The 14,418-nt window shown below is 44.1% G+C and overlaps 1 protein-coding gene and 1 long non-coding RNA gene across 21 annotated transcripts in view; one reads left to right on the plus strand and one right to left on the minus strand.

The window, feature by feature from the left end:
- The window catches only part of LOC128931277 (uncharacterized), a 189,570-nt gene that overhangs the window by 166,410 nt on the left and 8,742 nt on the right, over positions 1-14,418 (minus strand). For 17 of the 20 annotated variants that reach the window (XR_013534087.1, XR_013534090.1, XR_013534081.1 and 14 more), the window contains exon 3: positions 13,535-13,580. This is a non-coding gene — a long non-coding RNA (uncharacterized LOC128931277). Of the gene's footprint in view, positions 1-10,524; positions 11,214-13,534; positions 13,581-14,418 lie in introns of those variants that run through there. The other 3 variants (XR_013534091.1, XR_013534075.1, XR_013534094.1) reach the window with 3 other exon arrangements.
- Positions 4,979-7,138, plus strand: LOC144582112 (serine/threonine-protein kinase MARK2-like). Its single transcript, XM_078368924.1, has 2 exons — positions 4,979-6,765; positions 7,021-7,138. The coding sequence occupies exons 1-2, from the start codon at positions 5,221-5,223 to the stop codon at positions 7,102-7,104; spliced, it is 1,629 nt and encodes a 542-aa protein (XP_078225050.1). The 5' UTR covers positions 4,979-5,220; the 3' UTR covers positions 7,105-7,138.

Consider the following 14,418-nt stretch of genomic DNA (forward strand, 5'->3'; position numbering starts at 1 on the left):
CGACAGAGCCAGACTTCGTTTCAAAAAATATATATATATATTTTCAAATTCTATTTGTTGTAACATCAAACACAGATATAAAAGTCTCCAGCGTATAGGACCTCCACCCTACAATATTAATTAAAACAGGAGGGAAATTCGCTGGTGGAATCATTGGAAACTTTCAGGTGTGATTCTTTGGAGGAGAACATGGGGGCAGAAGCAAAGTCAATTATTTTTTAGGAGTTTCATTGGATTTTAAAAACCTTTTCTTTCAAAGTTGTTAACTGAAATGTCAGGAATGAGTTACATTGTTCACTGATCCCTTCCCCAAACAAAGAACTTGCTACTTGGAGGCCCCTGATAAATCACTAGAGATTGAAGCGCAAGAAAAGAAACATTGGTGACTGGAGATGCTGTTCCTAGACCTCCACAGGCTTTGCAAGTATCTTGGCAAATATAGTTAAATAAAATATAAAAACAAAGATTGTAGTGGTCTTGCTTCTTCTCACTGTCTGCGTTTCAGATGTAATGAGAAGAAAATCACTAGTTTATGACAATCTTATATAGTTGAGTTTGATAAGAATGATGTAGAAATGCTTCCCAATAAAAAGAAAAGAAAGAAATCAAAGTCCAATAAAGACCCAGAAGAGAATAGAAATTACTAAAAGTTACAGGTTTTAAAAATTTAGTTTCAAGATATTTATCTGAAAAATCATAGATCAATGTAGATAAAAATTAACATTGTCCTTCCATATTAGCATTTGGTATTAGCACTTGACAAATACTTAAATGTTGAATGTCTGATGAGAATTTACTTCCCAATTAGATTTTTTAGTTGTTTATTTTCACATTTCTTGAGGCAAGCGGTACAGAATGTAGTGGCCAAGGTCATGGCGCAGGAGTGGTTTGAAACCCTGCTTCTCTACTTACTGTGTGTCTGACCATGGGAAAATTACTTAACCCCTCTCCTCCCCAGTTTGCTCATCTGTAAAATGATGGTGATGAGAGTCCTTATCTCTTGCGGCAATAATGAGGATTCAATAGGACAGCTCACATAAAACTCTTAGAATGGGGACTGGCATTTAGTAAGAGCTCAATACATGTTAGCTATTTTTATTTTAAGTTCTGGAATACAAGTGCAGAATGTGTAGGTTTGTTACATAGATACATGTGTGCCGTGGTGGTGTGGTGTACCTGTCAACCCATCATCTAGGTTTTAAACCTCGGTTACAATACTATTTGTCCCAATGCTCTCCCTCCCCTCGCCCCCTACCTCCGACAGGCCCTGGTGTGTGTTGGTCCCCTCTCTGTGTCCATGTGTTCTCTTCGTTCAACTTCCACTTCTAAGTGAGAACATACCGTGTTTGGTTTTCTGTGCCTGTGTTAGTTTGCTGAGAATGATGGCTTCTGGGTTTATTTTTACTTATGTCATGCCAAACCATACAATGTTATGAAAATTACTGTGATTATTGATCAACCACATAGGCCAGTGGAGGAAAAATAAATTCTCAATGTTTACAGAAGAATACAGGAAACTGCTTTTCTTAACATGTATTCACATGGTCTTTCATTTCTAAAGAAGCTGGTGTTGGCCAGGCACGGTGGCCCATACCTGTATACCTGCACTTTGGCAGGCCAAGGCAGAAGGATTGTTTGAGCTCAGGAGTTCCAGACCAGCCTGAGCAACACAGTGAGACCTTGTCTCAAGAAAAAAATTTAAAAATTATCCCAGTATGGTGGTGCATGCCTGTAGTCCTAGCTGCTCGGGAGATTGAGGTGGGAGGATTGTTTGAGCCCAGGAGTTTGAGGCTACAATGAGCCATGATTATGCCGTTGCACTCCAGCCTGGGTGACAGAGCAAGACCCTGTCTTAAAAAAGGAAGCTGGTGTTAATCTCCCCTTCATGTAACCCACTGCACAGATGTGTGTAGCTCCAAGTGCATACAGCCTTCCATCTCTCTGCCTAATGTTACAGGAGAGTGCAGCTGGGGGAATTACAGGCAATTTCAATGAGGGGGAATAGGTAGAAAGGAAACAGCTGGAAATCCCTGGAGTAACCTTACTCGTCTGAACAAAAGTACACGTCAGACTGGCAGAACTCTTGTTCATGTTCAAAACCAAAGGTTGGTAAACTTTTTCTGTAAAGGACCAGATAGTAAATAGTTTTAACTTTTGGGCCATACGGTATGTATCATAACTGCTCAGCTCTACTTCTGAAGCACAAAAGCATCATAGATAACAAAAAAAAAATGAATTGTGGCTGCCTTCCCATCAAACGGTACATACAAAAGCTGGGATGGGTCATAGTTTGCCAACCCCTGATCTGGAATACACCTGAATGTGGTGCATAGCCTTCATTACGTTTTTGTAAAATTGTCTCAATTTGAAGCTGGAGGTCCTTTCTTCCCCTCTGAGATTCCTTCTTCCACTCCCCCCCTCCCCCCCATTTTCTATCTGCAGCTTTATTCTGGTGGCAACCCAAAAGGTCAAGGCTTGGCTCCATCCCACAGCACAGCAGGATATTGGCACAGACTCAACCCTCCCAGGTTCTCAGAATGGAGCTCATACAAAGCTAAGCCTCTTGATGATACTGACGACCTCACAGAGCTCAGTGCTTAGTATATTTTGTTTTTGGAGATAGGGCCTTGTTCTGTCATCCAGGATAGAGTGCAGTGGCACAATCTCAGCTCACTACAACCTCTAGCTCCCTGGATCAAGTGATCCATCCATCCCAGCATCTGAAGTAGCTGGGACCACAGGCACAAGTCACCAAGTCTGGCTAAATTTTGTATTTTTTGTACAGATGGGGTTTCACCATGTTGCCCAGGCTGGTCTTGAACTAAGCTCAAGGGATCTTCCTGTCTCGGCCTCTCAAAGTGCTGGGATTACAGGCATGAACCACCATGCTTGGCCAAGTAATTAGTTTTTAATGGAAAATGAGTCTGTATCTCTTAAGATCTTTGGAAAGATATCCATTCTTCTTCCCTCACAGCAGCTAGCACAATGTCCTACACCCAGTAAGTATTTGTTGATGTTACTTTGAGGTCATGGCAACTGTGACTTTATCCCTTTGTACAATAGTTTGCTGAAGACCTGGCTTTCTAGTTCCAGAAGCAGAACTGAAGCAAATTCCTTTTCGTTTGGGAAAACAGACCTTTTGCAAAGAGACGGATTCTCACAGGAAAACAAACCTGTCTTCCTGAGACTCATAGGGGAGTGAGTGGGGAGGTGCTGGAATCCTCGGGGGAAATTATGGGTTATGGTTTCTTTCTGTTCTAGATAAGGGCTGGGCACAGGCAGATCCTGAGAAAAGTGGAGTCCTTTATTGCCCAGTGGGAGATGGCATTTCCAGGAGCAGTCCTGGCTGGTGCAATGGTAGCTGCTTGTACTGTTTCTTTAGGCTCTTATAGGGAGATAGCCAGGGTGGCTCCCTAAAGAAAACAGCTGGGTGGAATCCTTATCCTTATCAACATGGCTAGATCACAGGGGCTGCTGGCCTTATCCTATCGGGGCAACCAGTGATTTCACCATGTCACCAACTACTCCTTTAGAAACCAACCGCATTGTTACATTTCAAGCATAACACTAGTGCCCAAATCCATTCTGTCATATTATAACTCAGCTGCATCAGCAAGTTTATTGCGAAAATCCTAGAGTCTCAAATACTTTATGAGACAGCCTGAAGATGTAAGAAAGTAAGTCTAATTTCACCATAGCATTTACTTGGCTGTGTGTACGTGCACACGCCACGTCCCAGGAATGAGAAAATTTCCCCCAAAAAACTCTAATCAATTCACTTTAGTAATTTCTTGTTTGTTTCACTCCGATACTGAGTTTTCTTCTCATTCAAACATTCATTTATTCATTGAAATATTAGAAATATTAGTCGAGTGTCCTCTATGTATCTATCCATTGTCCTAGGTACTGTGGATACCACTGTAAATAAAACATGTAAAACACTTGCTTTCGTGAAGTTTACATGCAAGAGTCTGACAAAGAAATATGCAAGTGAAATATGCAAACGTCAGATGTTGCTAAGTGCAATGGAGATCAATGAAGTAGGGAAGGTGGTGAGAGAGCTGCAGAGATGTAGACTGGTTGGGGGGGTGCTGTGAGCAGCGGGACTCAATCCCTCCCAACCTGGCCCCTGTCACTCATTCAGACTAGTGCATCCCTCCAGAGAGCCACCCTCGATCATCCTGGGCCTTCACAGAGGCTACCCTCCTGCCCTTGTCCCTACTCACTTAGGCGACCGCTCCTCACACCACAGGGCTCAGCACACTGGCCTCCAGAGAGCCCCGCTTCTTCCCTCACCAGCGCTGACCTGAGGCCCAGGCCACTGTTCTCTGGCCCCACTTCACCTGGTGCTTCTCACGCTGAAGGAGCTTCATGGCTGGGGGGCCTTCCTGAAGAGGCTATGGGCTCATGGAGGGTAGGGTATGTCTGTTTCCTCTGTGTCCATTACATAATCTCAACCACATGAGGAAGGAAAAACCCTACAAGGAAAAAAAAATATTCTCTCCCTTCTCAATGGTTGACATCAACCATTGAGAGATGAAAGAAAAGGAATTGAATATTTTGCATGTAGACATGAGGAGATCTTCAAAATCCAAAAGCTATTTCAGATTTTGAAATTACAAATGATTGAAAACCACCATGGCACGTTAAACCTATGTAACAAACCTGCACAATCTACACATGTACCCCAGAACTTAAGAGTACAATAAATATAGAAAAAGGAACTACAAATGAAAATGCTGTTGAAGCGTTGTACCAGTTTAAATAGCTGGGAAACGAAATATCAATCTCTATAATCCATCTAGACAAAAGCACTTACTTTTTAAAAGAGGAAGATGTTTTGGGGACCAAAAGAGAGAAAACCTCTGTGAAAGATCCCCAGCCATGATTGGCCCTGCTTTGCTCTGAGCTCATGAAAAGCCTTTGTGATGTCATAACAGACAGGCCTATATAAGGCCCTGGCTGGGTCATGGTTTTTGGTCTGAGAAATCCCTGGAAGCTTTTTTGGTGACCTGTGGACTCAGACCAGCTTAGCGATTACGAGTTGTTTGGGGTGGTGGGGGGAGTTTTTGTGGGAGGGGCGTTGTTTTTTCTGGGTAGCGTTGTTAGCATAGTTAATATAGTTAGTATTGCTTAGTGTTTTAGTGTATTTGGGATAGTAAGTAGTGTTGTTTACTGTAGAGTTAGAGTAGTTACTTGGATAGTGTATCTAGAGATACCATGAAGCAGGGAGTGGCCTCCACCTCACCTGCCCTGCGGCCACCTTACTATCAAATACTGAAATTCATAGGCCGTGGTGCCTTTGGCGAGGTCACGCTGGCCCGGCATTTAATAACTGGCACCCGGGTGGCGGTGAAAACAATCAACAAAACCGGCCTCCTCTCTAGCCACAGAGAGACGACTATTTTAAAGTCGGTGAGCCACAGTAACATCATTCGGCTTTACCAGATCATTAATACCAGAGAGGCGTGCCAGCTGGTATTAGAATACGCAGAAGGAGGAAGCCTGGCCGACTGGCTCGATAAAAACATCATAAAGGAGGAGGAGGCCCGAGGCATGTTCCAACAAATGCTGTCCGCCGTGAGCTACCTCCACAAAAGAAAAATCGCTCACCGAGATCTAAAACCTGACAACATGCTGTTAGACGGTAAAGGACATATCAAAATTTCCGATTTTGGATCAGCCACGATTTATCATGAGGGGCAGAGGCTGAGAGCAGGTCATGGGACCCTCCCCTACATGGCCCCAGAACTCTTTGGGGCCCAGGGCTATGAATGTCCCGCCATGGACATATGGAGCCTAGGCGTCACGTTATACCAGATGGTGTCCAACAGTCTGCCCTTCTTCGCAGTGAGTCGTTTCCAACTGATATCCCTCATTCTATCTGGCCAGTATGTTATTCGGCACTATTTTTCAGAAGGCCTAAAAAGCCTAATTAAAAACCTTTTGATATCTAATCCCAATGAGCGGCCGACAGTAGACAAAGTCTTGAGGGACCCGTGGGTGAACAACGGCCAGGACTTGCCTCCAGCGACGTACGAAGAGCCGATTGAAGACCACCCGAACTGTGAGACCGTAAGGCTCTTGGTGGCCATGGGATTGAAGCCAGAAAACATCGTAAAGGCAATCGAAGACAACGTCTTTAATTATCCCATGGCCACCTACCGTATTGTAGATGGGGAAAAAAAGCCATCCATTACCACTCCACAGTCTCTTGCTCCTGGGGATCCTACATGTTTAGTCACTGAGATTTCCAGTTCACCTGCCGGCCTTCACAGGAAGTCAGACCCCCAGCATGCCCCCACGGCCTCCCTGACCATCGAGCGCAATTGTGGAGATGTAGAAAACTTGGCACGGCAAGCCCTCCAGTGTGACCGTGTGGCCTCCTCCACTGTAAGCGCCATAGGCGGTGGTGGTGCTTTAGAAACCTTGGCAGAGCAAGCCCCCCAGCGTGACCTCGTGTCTGCAGCCTTCACCAAGTGCTCCACCGGCAGCGAAAATTTAGAAACTTTGGCTCAACCAGCCCTCCCGCATAACCTCACGGCCGCCTCCACCCAGATCACCACCCAGAGCACCGTGGCTCAACAACCAGGACACGAAGGCAGCGTCCTCCAAGCTGGGCAGCCCGAGGCTGTGTTGACCCAGCCAACAAGAGGCTGGAGCTGCCGCAGGGCTGCCCGAAGGTGCATTGCCATAATAAGGAGATGCTGTTGCTGCCTCTGTCCACCCAAGAGGCAGAGTAAGAGGGCCCACCCAAGAGAAAAAGTAAGTACGTGGGCGGTGAAGCCTCACTTCTTGCATTTTACTATATTTATTCTGTCTTTAGTAGTACTGTTTTAATTGGCAAATCTCCGGGGCCGGAGAGTGGCAGAGGGAGGGAATGGGGGGGTATTGGTCAAAGGACCAAAGTCTAGACAGGAGGAAGAGGTTTTGACTCTAGTGCACAGCAGGGTGACCAGAGTCAATAAGAACGTATCGCATTTTGCAAAACATGTTCATGTCAAATGTCTCTGCATTTAGATTGGAGAGGACGAAGGCCCTGAGGTCCAGGAGCAACCTGAGACGCCCAGGAGCAACGTTGGAGCCTGCAGCACTTTATATTAAAAAAATATAAAAATAAATGTATCATTCTGATAAATGACCATTTCTTGCTTCTTGCAAATTTTGTAGTAGCATTGGAAAGGTGGCACGTGGGTTGCAGACACTCTGCTGCTTTGTGCCCTCCCTGCACAGGACCGGGGCTAAGAGAAGGGCAAGGCGTGAGGCAAAGGAAAAGGCAGATTTACTAGCACCTGCCTTAGTTGAAAGAAAAGTGGGGATAATGAAAGGATGGAGGAGGACGTGCAAGAGAGCAAGAAAAAGATAGAGCTAAACCAAAGTCTAAAACCTGGCCCAGACTGGAGAACGGTCTATAAAGATCATGAGGTTTACCCCCATGCAATACCTAGTGGTGGCATATGATCCAAACTGGTGGGTCACTGTCTTACACTACTACTATTGTGGCTATAGGAGTATCAGGTAAAAATGAACAAAAACAAACCCTTTTGCCAATCAAAATATGTCACTGGAAGGCAAGAGGTGTGGCACAAGTTCTTATATCTTCCCAGCTGCCCTGTTCCTTTGTTGGGGAGGAATCTGCTCCAAAAACTACAAGTACAAATTTCTTTTAAGCCTAAAGATAACAAGACTTTAGGTTTTAAGTAACCAAAGACTATGGTATTAGCCTTCACAGTGGCAATTATTTGCTAGGGATATTTCTTACACCAGAAATCATCCCTCGCTTCGGCCTACCTGCCACCATCCAGTTGGACAATGGTCCAGCATTTACTGCCCAAGTAGTCCAGCTGGTTGCTGAGTCCCTCAACATCTAGATACTACACATCCCTTACCATCCTCAGTCATTGGGTAAAGTTGAACAGGCCAACGGCATCCTCAAAGACCATTTGGCCAAACTTGCTATTGAGGTAAAACTCTCTTGGCCCACACTCCTACCTCTTGCCCTGGCCCATATCTGGACCACCCCATGGGGGCCAATGGGCCTGAGCCCCTTCGAATTGCTGTACGGCCGGCCTTTCCTGGTTTCCCATAATCTCCCTGCGCGACCACCACCACTGGCCTCCTACCTTTCGTTTCTCTCTCTCCTCCGCCAAGCACTCAGGGAGCACGCCAATTGCACTCTCCCTGTCATTCCAGGACCAGAGGACCTCCACCCGGCAGCACCTCTCCAGCCGGGTGACAGCGTTCTCCTCCAAGAGCTCAAACCAGGATCCTTGCAACCCAGGAATCCTGGACTGAGGGCCCCACCACCAGGACTCATAATCTTGCACAGGCAAACTGCCAAACAGGCAGCTGTCAGTCTACTGTCTCCATCCTCATCCCACATGGTAAAAGCACCATACTCGGTCGCAATCATGGGTTTCACTTTCAGCTGTGTTTTCTATATGACCAAACCAAGGACTACTGTCATTGGTGGGACACACCACCTATAGGGGGTGCCCATACAGCTCTTGTGTTATTCGCAAGCCACAGCCTCCAAACTGTCCCAACCACAAGCTCGCTCACTTCAGCAATGGTTCCTTAGCCCTCAACATCTGTGACCCCGGCACAGCCGTTAGGATACAGGAGTGTCTGGTAAAGTCTGTGAAGATTATACCTGGAGCCACCCTCAGGGAACATGGCTAATATTTCGGTCCTATACCCGCATTGTCTCTGAAGCAATAGAACAGCTCAGTTCTGTAAGCCATACAATCCTGTAAAATGAAGCCATCTTAACTAACCAATTCAAACCCTCAGATAATACCTCTCAGTCTTTCTCTTCGTTGACTCTAGTACAGCAGGGAGCCAACATGTTAAATTTAACTAAAGATATGAATATCACCAACTGCTTTTTATGTGCCTCTCTCAGCAACCCCCCCTTAGCTGCAGTTCCCCTCAGGTCTGGGTTCAATCTGTCACAATCACCTATGGGACCCGGCACCATCTTAACAGATATCCCCTTGTTCCAAGTATACCCTCAAAATTTCTCTCTCTGCCATGAGACAGCCAGCAGCTCCAGTCCCAGCTATAACACCACAGTAAAGGTAAAATCCTCCCTCTATGCACCACCAAGAGGATATTTCTGGTGTAATGGAACTTTATCTAAAATTATTAATGCCTCCTTCCCTTTCCCTTGCGTGCCTGTCACCTTGGTCCTGCAGTTAGAGGTATATGGACAGGCCGAACTTCTATCCCTCCTTCCACCCTCCCCTAATCACCAAGACAGATGAGCAGTCTTCCTCCCACAGGTCGTTGGTCTCTCTCTAGCATCCTCTCTGGTGGCAGCCGAGCTGGGTAACGGCGTCCTAGGCTATAGTGTCACCTCAGCCACTCAACTAGAGGACAAGCTTTGTGTGGCTAACGAAGTGTCAGCTGCCTCCCTGGCCTCCCTCCAGCAACTCAAAAACGTAACTACTAGTAGCCTACTGTTGACTGGAAGCCTTACTGATGACATAAACAGTCAATTGACAAGTACTTGTATGTTACATGCGTTGTATACTGTATTCTTACAACAAAGTAAGCCAGAGAAGAGAAAATGTTATTAAGAAAATCATAAGGAAGAGAAGATACATTTACAGTACTATGCTGTATTTATCAGTAATACAAGTTTGTTGTGGTCTGTTTACAAGATGAATCATCTGTTGAAAGGGCGATGACTGCAGTTCAGACCTCAGTCTATGGTACAGATCAAGCAATTCAACTTTTTCTTGTAATGACATGACTTCCCTCTGCTTTTTGGGAGCACATCCAGCATCACTAGCGATATGTCATATGCATTCCATTGGTTTAGGAAGGGTTTACGGTATTGCACTAAACATGATGAAAATACACAAGAACTTCAAGAGATCACCTTTTAGTGTGATAGAAAATTGACCAGGGAGAGAAACTGCTCACGGGGAAATGATTAGCATCACACTTCATATTTTATTATTACTATTATTTTTAGATGAAGTCTCGCTCTGTCACCCAGGCTAGAGTGCAGTGGCTTTATCTCCATCACTGCAACCTCTTCCTCCTGGGTTTAAGCTATGCCTCCCAAGTAGCTGGGATTACAGGTATGCGCCACGATGCCCAGGTAATTTTTGTATTTTTAGGGGAGATGGGGTTTCGCCATTTTGGCCACGCTGCTTTCGAACTCCTGGCCTCAAGTGATACACAAACCTTGGCCTCCCAAAATGCTGCATGCAGCATTTTAAGAGAATACTTGCAACACTTAAGCTCACGGCGATAGCAACAGGAAATGGCTATGAAATTATTGCAGTAGTATGGCGTTACTACAGTTAATTTTATGCAGTTATAATTCAATACTGCATTTTTACATTTGTTTATATATTTCTCTCGACTACAAATGGCATCATATACAGCCTGTAAGTATATGCACAAGTTTTGGTGAATTTTAACTTTTTATAATCAATTTGTGTATATTTTATGGTGGTAAATTACAAAACAGACTAGTATCTACATATATTTTCTGAATTCATGACATACCTTACAATTTCTTAATGTTTCCAATATTTCTAGGCTGTGTTCGTTGAGTTTTTTCAAATGATTGCAAATCTCAAAAAACATTTCCAATATATTTCCTGGAAAAAATCTGCAAATAAACGGATCCACAAAGTTCAAACACATGCTCAGGAGCACTGTACCTATTTTACATCCTGATCTGACTGGCTTTAAAAAAAAAAAAAAGGATGCCTTCTTTAAAACATACTTACTTTATGTTAAAACGCACGCTCTGAATGAAAAGACCACCCAAATAGGCTTTGTGTGAGCAACATGGCTGTTTATTCACCCGGGTGCGGGCAGGCTGTCAGTGGAGGGCAGTGGGATAGCAGCTAGTTTTATATGTTTGCAGTAGGCAGTGGAAAGTTACAGAAGTTACAGTTTAGAGCGGTCTTTTGCAAGCTGGGAGGGGGTCGTAGGGTCTGGAGTCACAAAGTTGACCAAAGTTGGTTACAAAGTTGACCAAGATTGGTTACAAATTCCAATGACCTTGTCAATTAAGGCCGGAATAAGAAACAATAGAAGAATGTCTCAGGTTAGTTAGGCACCAAAAGGGTTGATTGCCTTCCACTTTTCATGGTCTCCAAATTCCTTCATCTTTTCTAATTCCAGAAGGCCCTCCAGAGGTGTACGTCTGCACCATGGCTCCATCAGTCAGCCTAAAAGAACTTACACTTTATTTTTTAATTATGAAAAAGTATTTGCCATAAGTTGATTTCATTTGTTCAGATAATAATGTGTTATATAATTATTCTGGCCCCTAGAAAGAATTTAGGAGCCATCTCCTATCAATTACATAAAAACCCAGGAAAAGAACATGAGTAAATTCCCACACTGCTATTATTAACACCACTCATTGATCCACGAAGGATTATCTGCGGTAACCTGTCTCCCTCCTGCCTCAAGCTTCTGAGCTATATCCTGCCACCAAGAGCGCATGTCACCTTGAGAAATGCCAACAGATATAAACAGATTTACCAAGACCTAATTAAGAAGTTCACATGTATACTGACCAGTATTGTGCCCGATTTATGACCAGCCAATGCCTGAGTGGTTATCATAAGGCAGAAACTGTTAAACCACCTAAAAGTACTTTAGACCTGGCATGCCCACACTTTCTATGAGATAGGTATCAACGTCCCCACTTTACAGGAAGTGAAGCAGACACACTAGAGATTAATTTGTCTAGAACTACAGAGCTAGTAGGTGGGATCTGAATCCCCTGGCAGTCTGTATACTAAAAGAAAACTTTTACCTCCATTATTCTGATAGACGCAGTAAAGACCCAAATGCCTAGGCAAATAGGGAAGGGTCCATGCAGAACCTCCAACTTGCCCAAGTCATTGTGTACAGGGGATTTGCCTAAATATGCCCATGGTGAAAAATTCCGTCGCTTAACACATGCACAGTAAGGGAAATAAATCAATGTGAAGTGGCTCAGACTAAGGGCCCACATGCACACTGGAAGAATGGGGTGGAACCACCAGGAATTCATGCCTTATGCAGGGGAGGAGCCTGGCCTTTTCAACTTGTGTGTAGTGGCCCGGTATTCAATTTGTGAGGTAGAAACCTGCATTCAGGATCCCTCTTTTTCTTGAGAGCTTTCCTTTCACTTAATAAATTCCCTCCTCCTCACCCTTCAATGTGTCCGCATGCCTAATTTTTCCTGGTCATAAGACAAGAACCTAGAGATTTAGCTGAACTAAGGAGCAAGAAATCCTGCATCAATTTTAATAAATTGTGGCCGGGCGCAGTGGCTCACGCCTGTAATCCCAGCACTTTGGGAGGCCGAGGCCGCTGGATCGCGAGGTCAAGAGATCGAGATCATCCTGGTCAACAAGGTGAAACCCCGTCTCTACTAAAAATACAAACTATTAGCTGGGCATGGTGGCGCGTGCCTGTAGTCCCAGCTACTCAGGAGGCTGAGGGAAGAGAATTGCCTGAACCCAGAAGGCGGAGGTTGCAGTGAGCCGAGATCGCGCCATTGCACTCCAGCCTGGGTAACAAGAGCGAAACTCCATCTCAAATAATAATAATAATAATAATAATAAATAAATAAATAAATAAATAAACTGCATAACTGATAAAGACAGCAAGAGAGATTCACACTTAACCTGAAAAAAATCCCAGAAAGCTGAAATAAGCACCCTTTAGTCATGCTCAAATCAAAGTACTAAAAACTAGAACTGCTCACCAGTATCTAAAGATTTCAACATCAATTTGATTTAATTTAAACACCGAGCACCTACCAATATGTGAACTCTGAATTAGTCTCAGGGGCTACAAAGACTAATAATAACATGCTCCCTTCTTTGATAAAGTCACAAAGACAGTGGGTGGGTTTGTCTGGTAGGGGAAGGGGTTGGATCAAGAGAGAGATAAAAAGAACATGTGATAAGACAGGCATGTGATAAGAAAAACACAATAGCGTTCTCCGAATTTCTCCTCTATTTTTCTTTCTTATTACTTAAAAGTGGCAAAACATTTTCTTCCCTTCCTCAAATAAGACACATTCAGAGTGTTTGTCCCCAGGCAGACAAACTTTGTTCTTTTCAGAACAGATTAAGAACTACAGGAAGCACCACCAGCCTGATACTAAGGAGCTGTCCTGACAAGCACCCCAGGAACCAATAACCCTGAGGCCACAGCGATCGCCTCGGTGCTCTTCTCCCTTGAAAATCAGAATTAAAGCATAATTTACCTCAAAGTCTAAACTTACAGAGGAAATGGCGCTTAAAAGCAACGTATTATCTTCTTCCTGTTTGGGAACATCCCCCTTTCTCAGTCCTTCAGAAGGGCCCAAAGAAGTAGTTTGGCTAAAGTTGTTCCCATAGAACCAGTTTCCAAAAACAGGAGAAATTACTGAAGAATATGGCTTAGGCAACCTACATGGGAATTTTCCAGTTGAACCTCCCGGTTTCCAGCAAGCAGAGGGAATGAGAAACCAGGAAATGGGGTTTTGTTTTCAACCACTTGAGCACAAGGTTTATGTTACCTTCTAGCGGGTCTTCATCTTGGTTTTCAGCTAGAGCTGTGGTTTCCTGCAACAAAAAAGGATCTCATGAGAAAATAATTTTACTTAAAGGTTAAATATCAATACATACTTTATTGGGAAAAACTCTAGCTTCTAAAATACTATCTAAAATAAAAATAATATTGAAAATTAATCCCTTAAAATCAGATTCTGAATTTGATGGAAAGAATCTTTAGGTGACATGGTACAATTATGAAAGAGGTAAACTGAGTCACAGAAGAATTGTTACAAAAGAGCAGCAAGCCTAACAGGGGCCTCTGGCCTTTGGATTTTTGGGGACCTAAGTAGCATCCTAGAGCCTGAGCTAGGAACCAGACACCAGGGTCCCTGGTATCAGGCTCCTTATTTCCTGTACTCATGCCTGACTCTACCCAGAGTTCTGCTCCTCCTTCCAGAATACAATCTATAAAGTCTCCATAAGCACATTTTCCTCATGGCCCTCTAATCATATCCCCAAAACCCATGGCTCAGCTAAGAACCAGGATATGAGGTGCTCAAGAAAATGAGAGGCTACAGCAAAGCAAACCAATCATATTCTTACATAATGAGAAAAGTGAACTGCAGAGGCACTCGCAAAGTAAATCTTGGTTGGTTAACCCAGACTCTGTTGGATCTACTGGGGCAGCATACATTTTTACGATTCCGCTATAGACTTGCTGGGAACCTGTCTTTTTAAGTATGGCTAGCTATTCCAAGGAATCACTCTATCAAGGAAGGGCTGATCTAGCTCCTGGCACTTAATTAAGCTTCCCTTGCTAATAAGAATGAGAAGGTACTGACAGCCAAAGATCCACTATCTTTCCTTTTCGGTCTATCTGAAAGTATGTCTCCCCTTCACTCTGAAA

The sequence above is a fragment of the Callithrix jacchus genome, chromosome 4 (assembly GCF_049354715.1).
Source record: "Callithrix jacchus isolate 240 chromosome 4, calJac240_pri, whole genome shotgun sequence".
NCBI lineage: Eukaryota > Metazoa > Chordata > Mammalia > Primates > Cebidae > Callithrix > Callithrix jacchus.

What these genes read in the sequence shown, in the direction of transcription:
- LOC144582112 (XM_078368924.1), top strand. Translation starts at nt 5,221, where the DNA reads ATGAAGCAGGGAGTGGCCTCCACCTCACCTGCCCTGCGGCCACCTTAC. An exon ending in GGGCCCACCCAAGAGAAAAA is followed by an intron (nt 6,766 to 7,020) that starts GTAAGTACGTGG and finishes CTCTGCATTTAG; the next exon opens with ATTGGAGAGGACGAAGGCCC.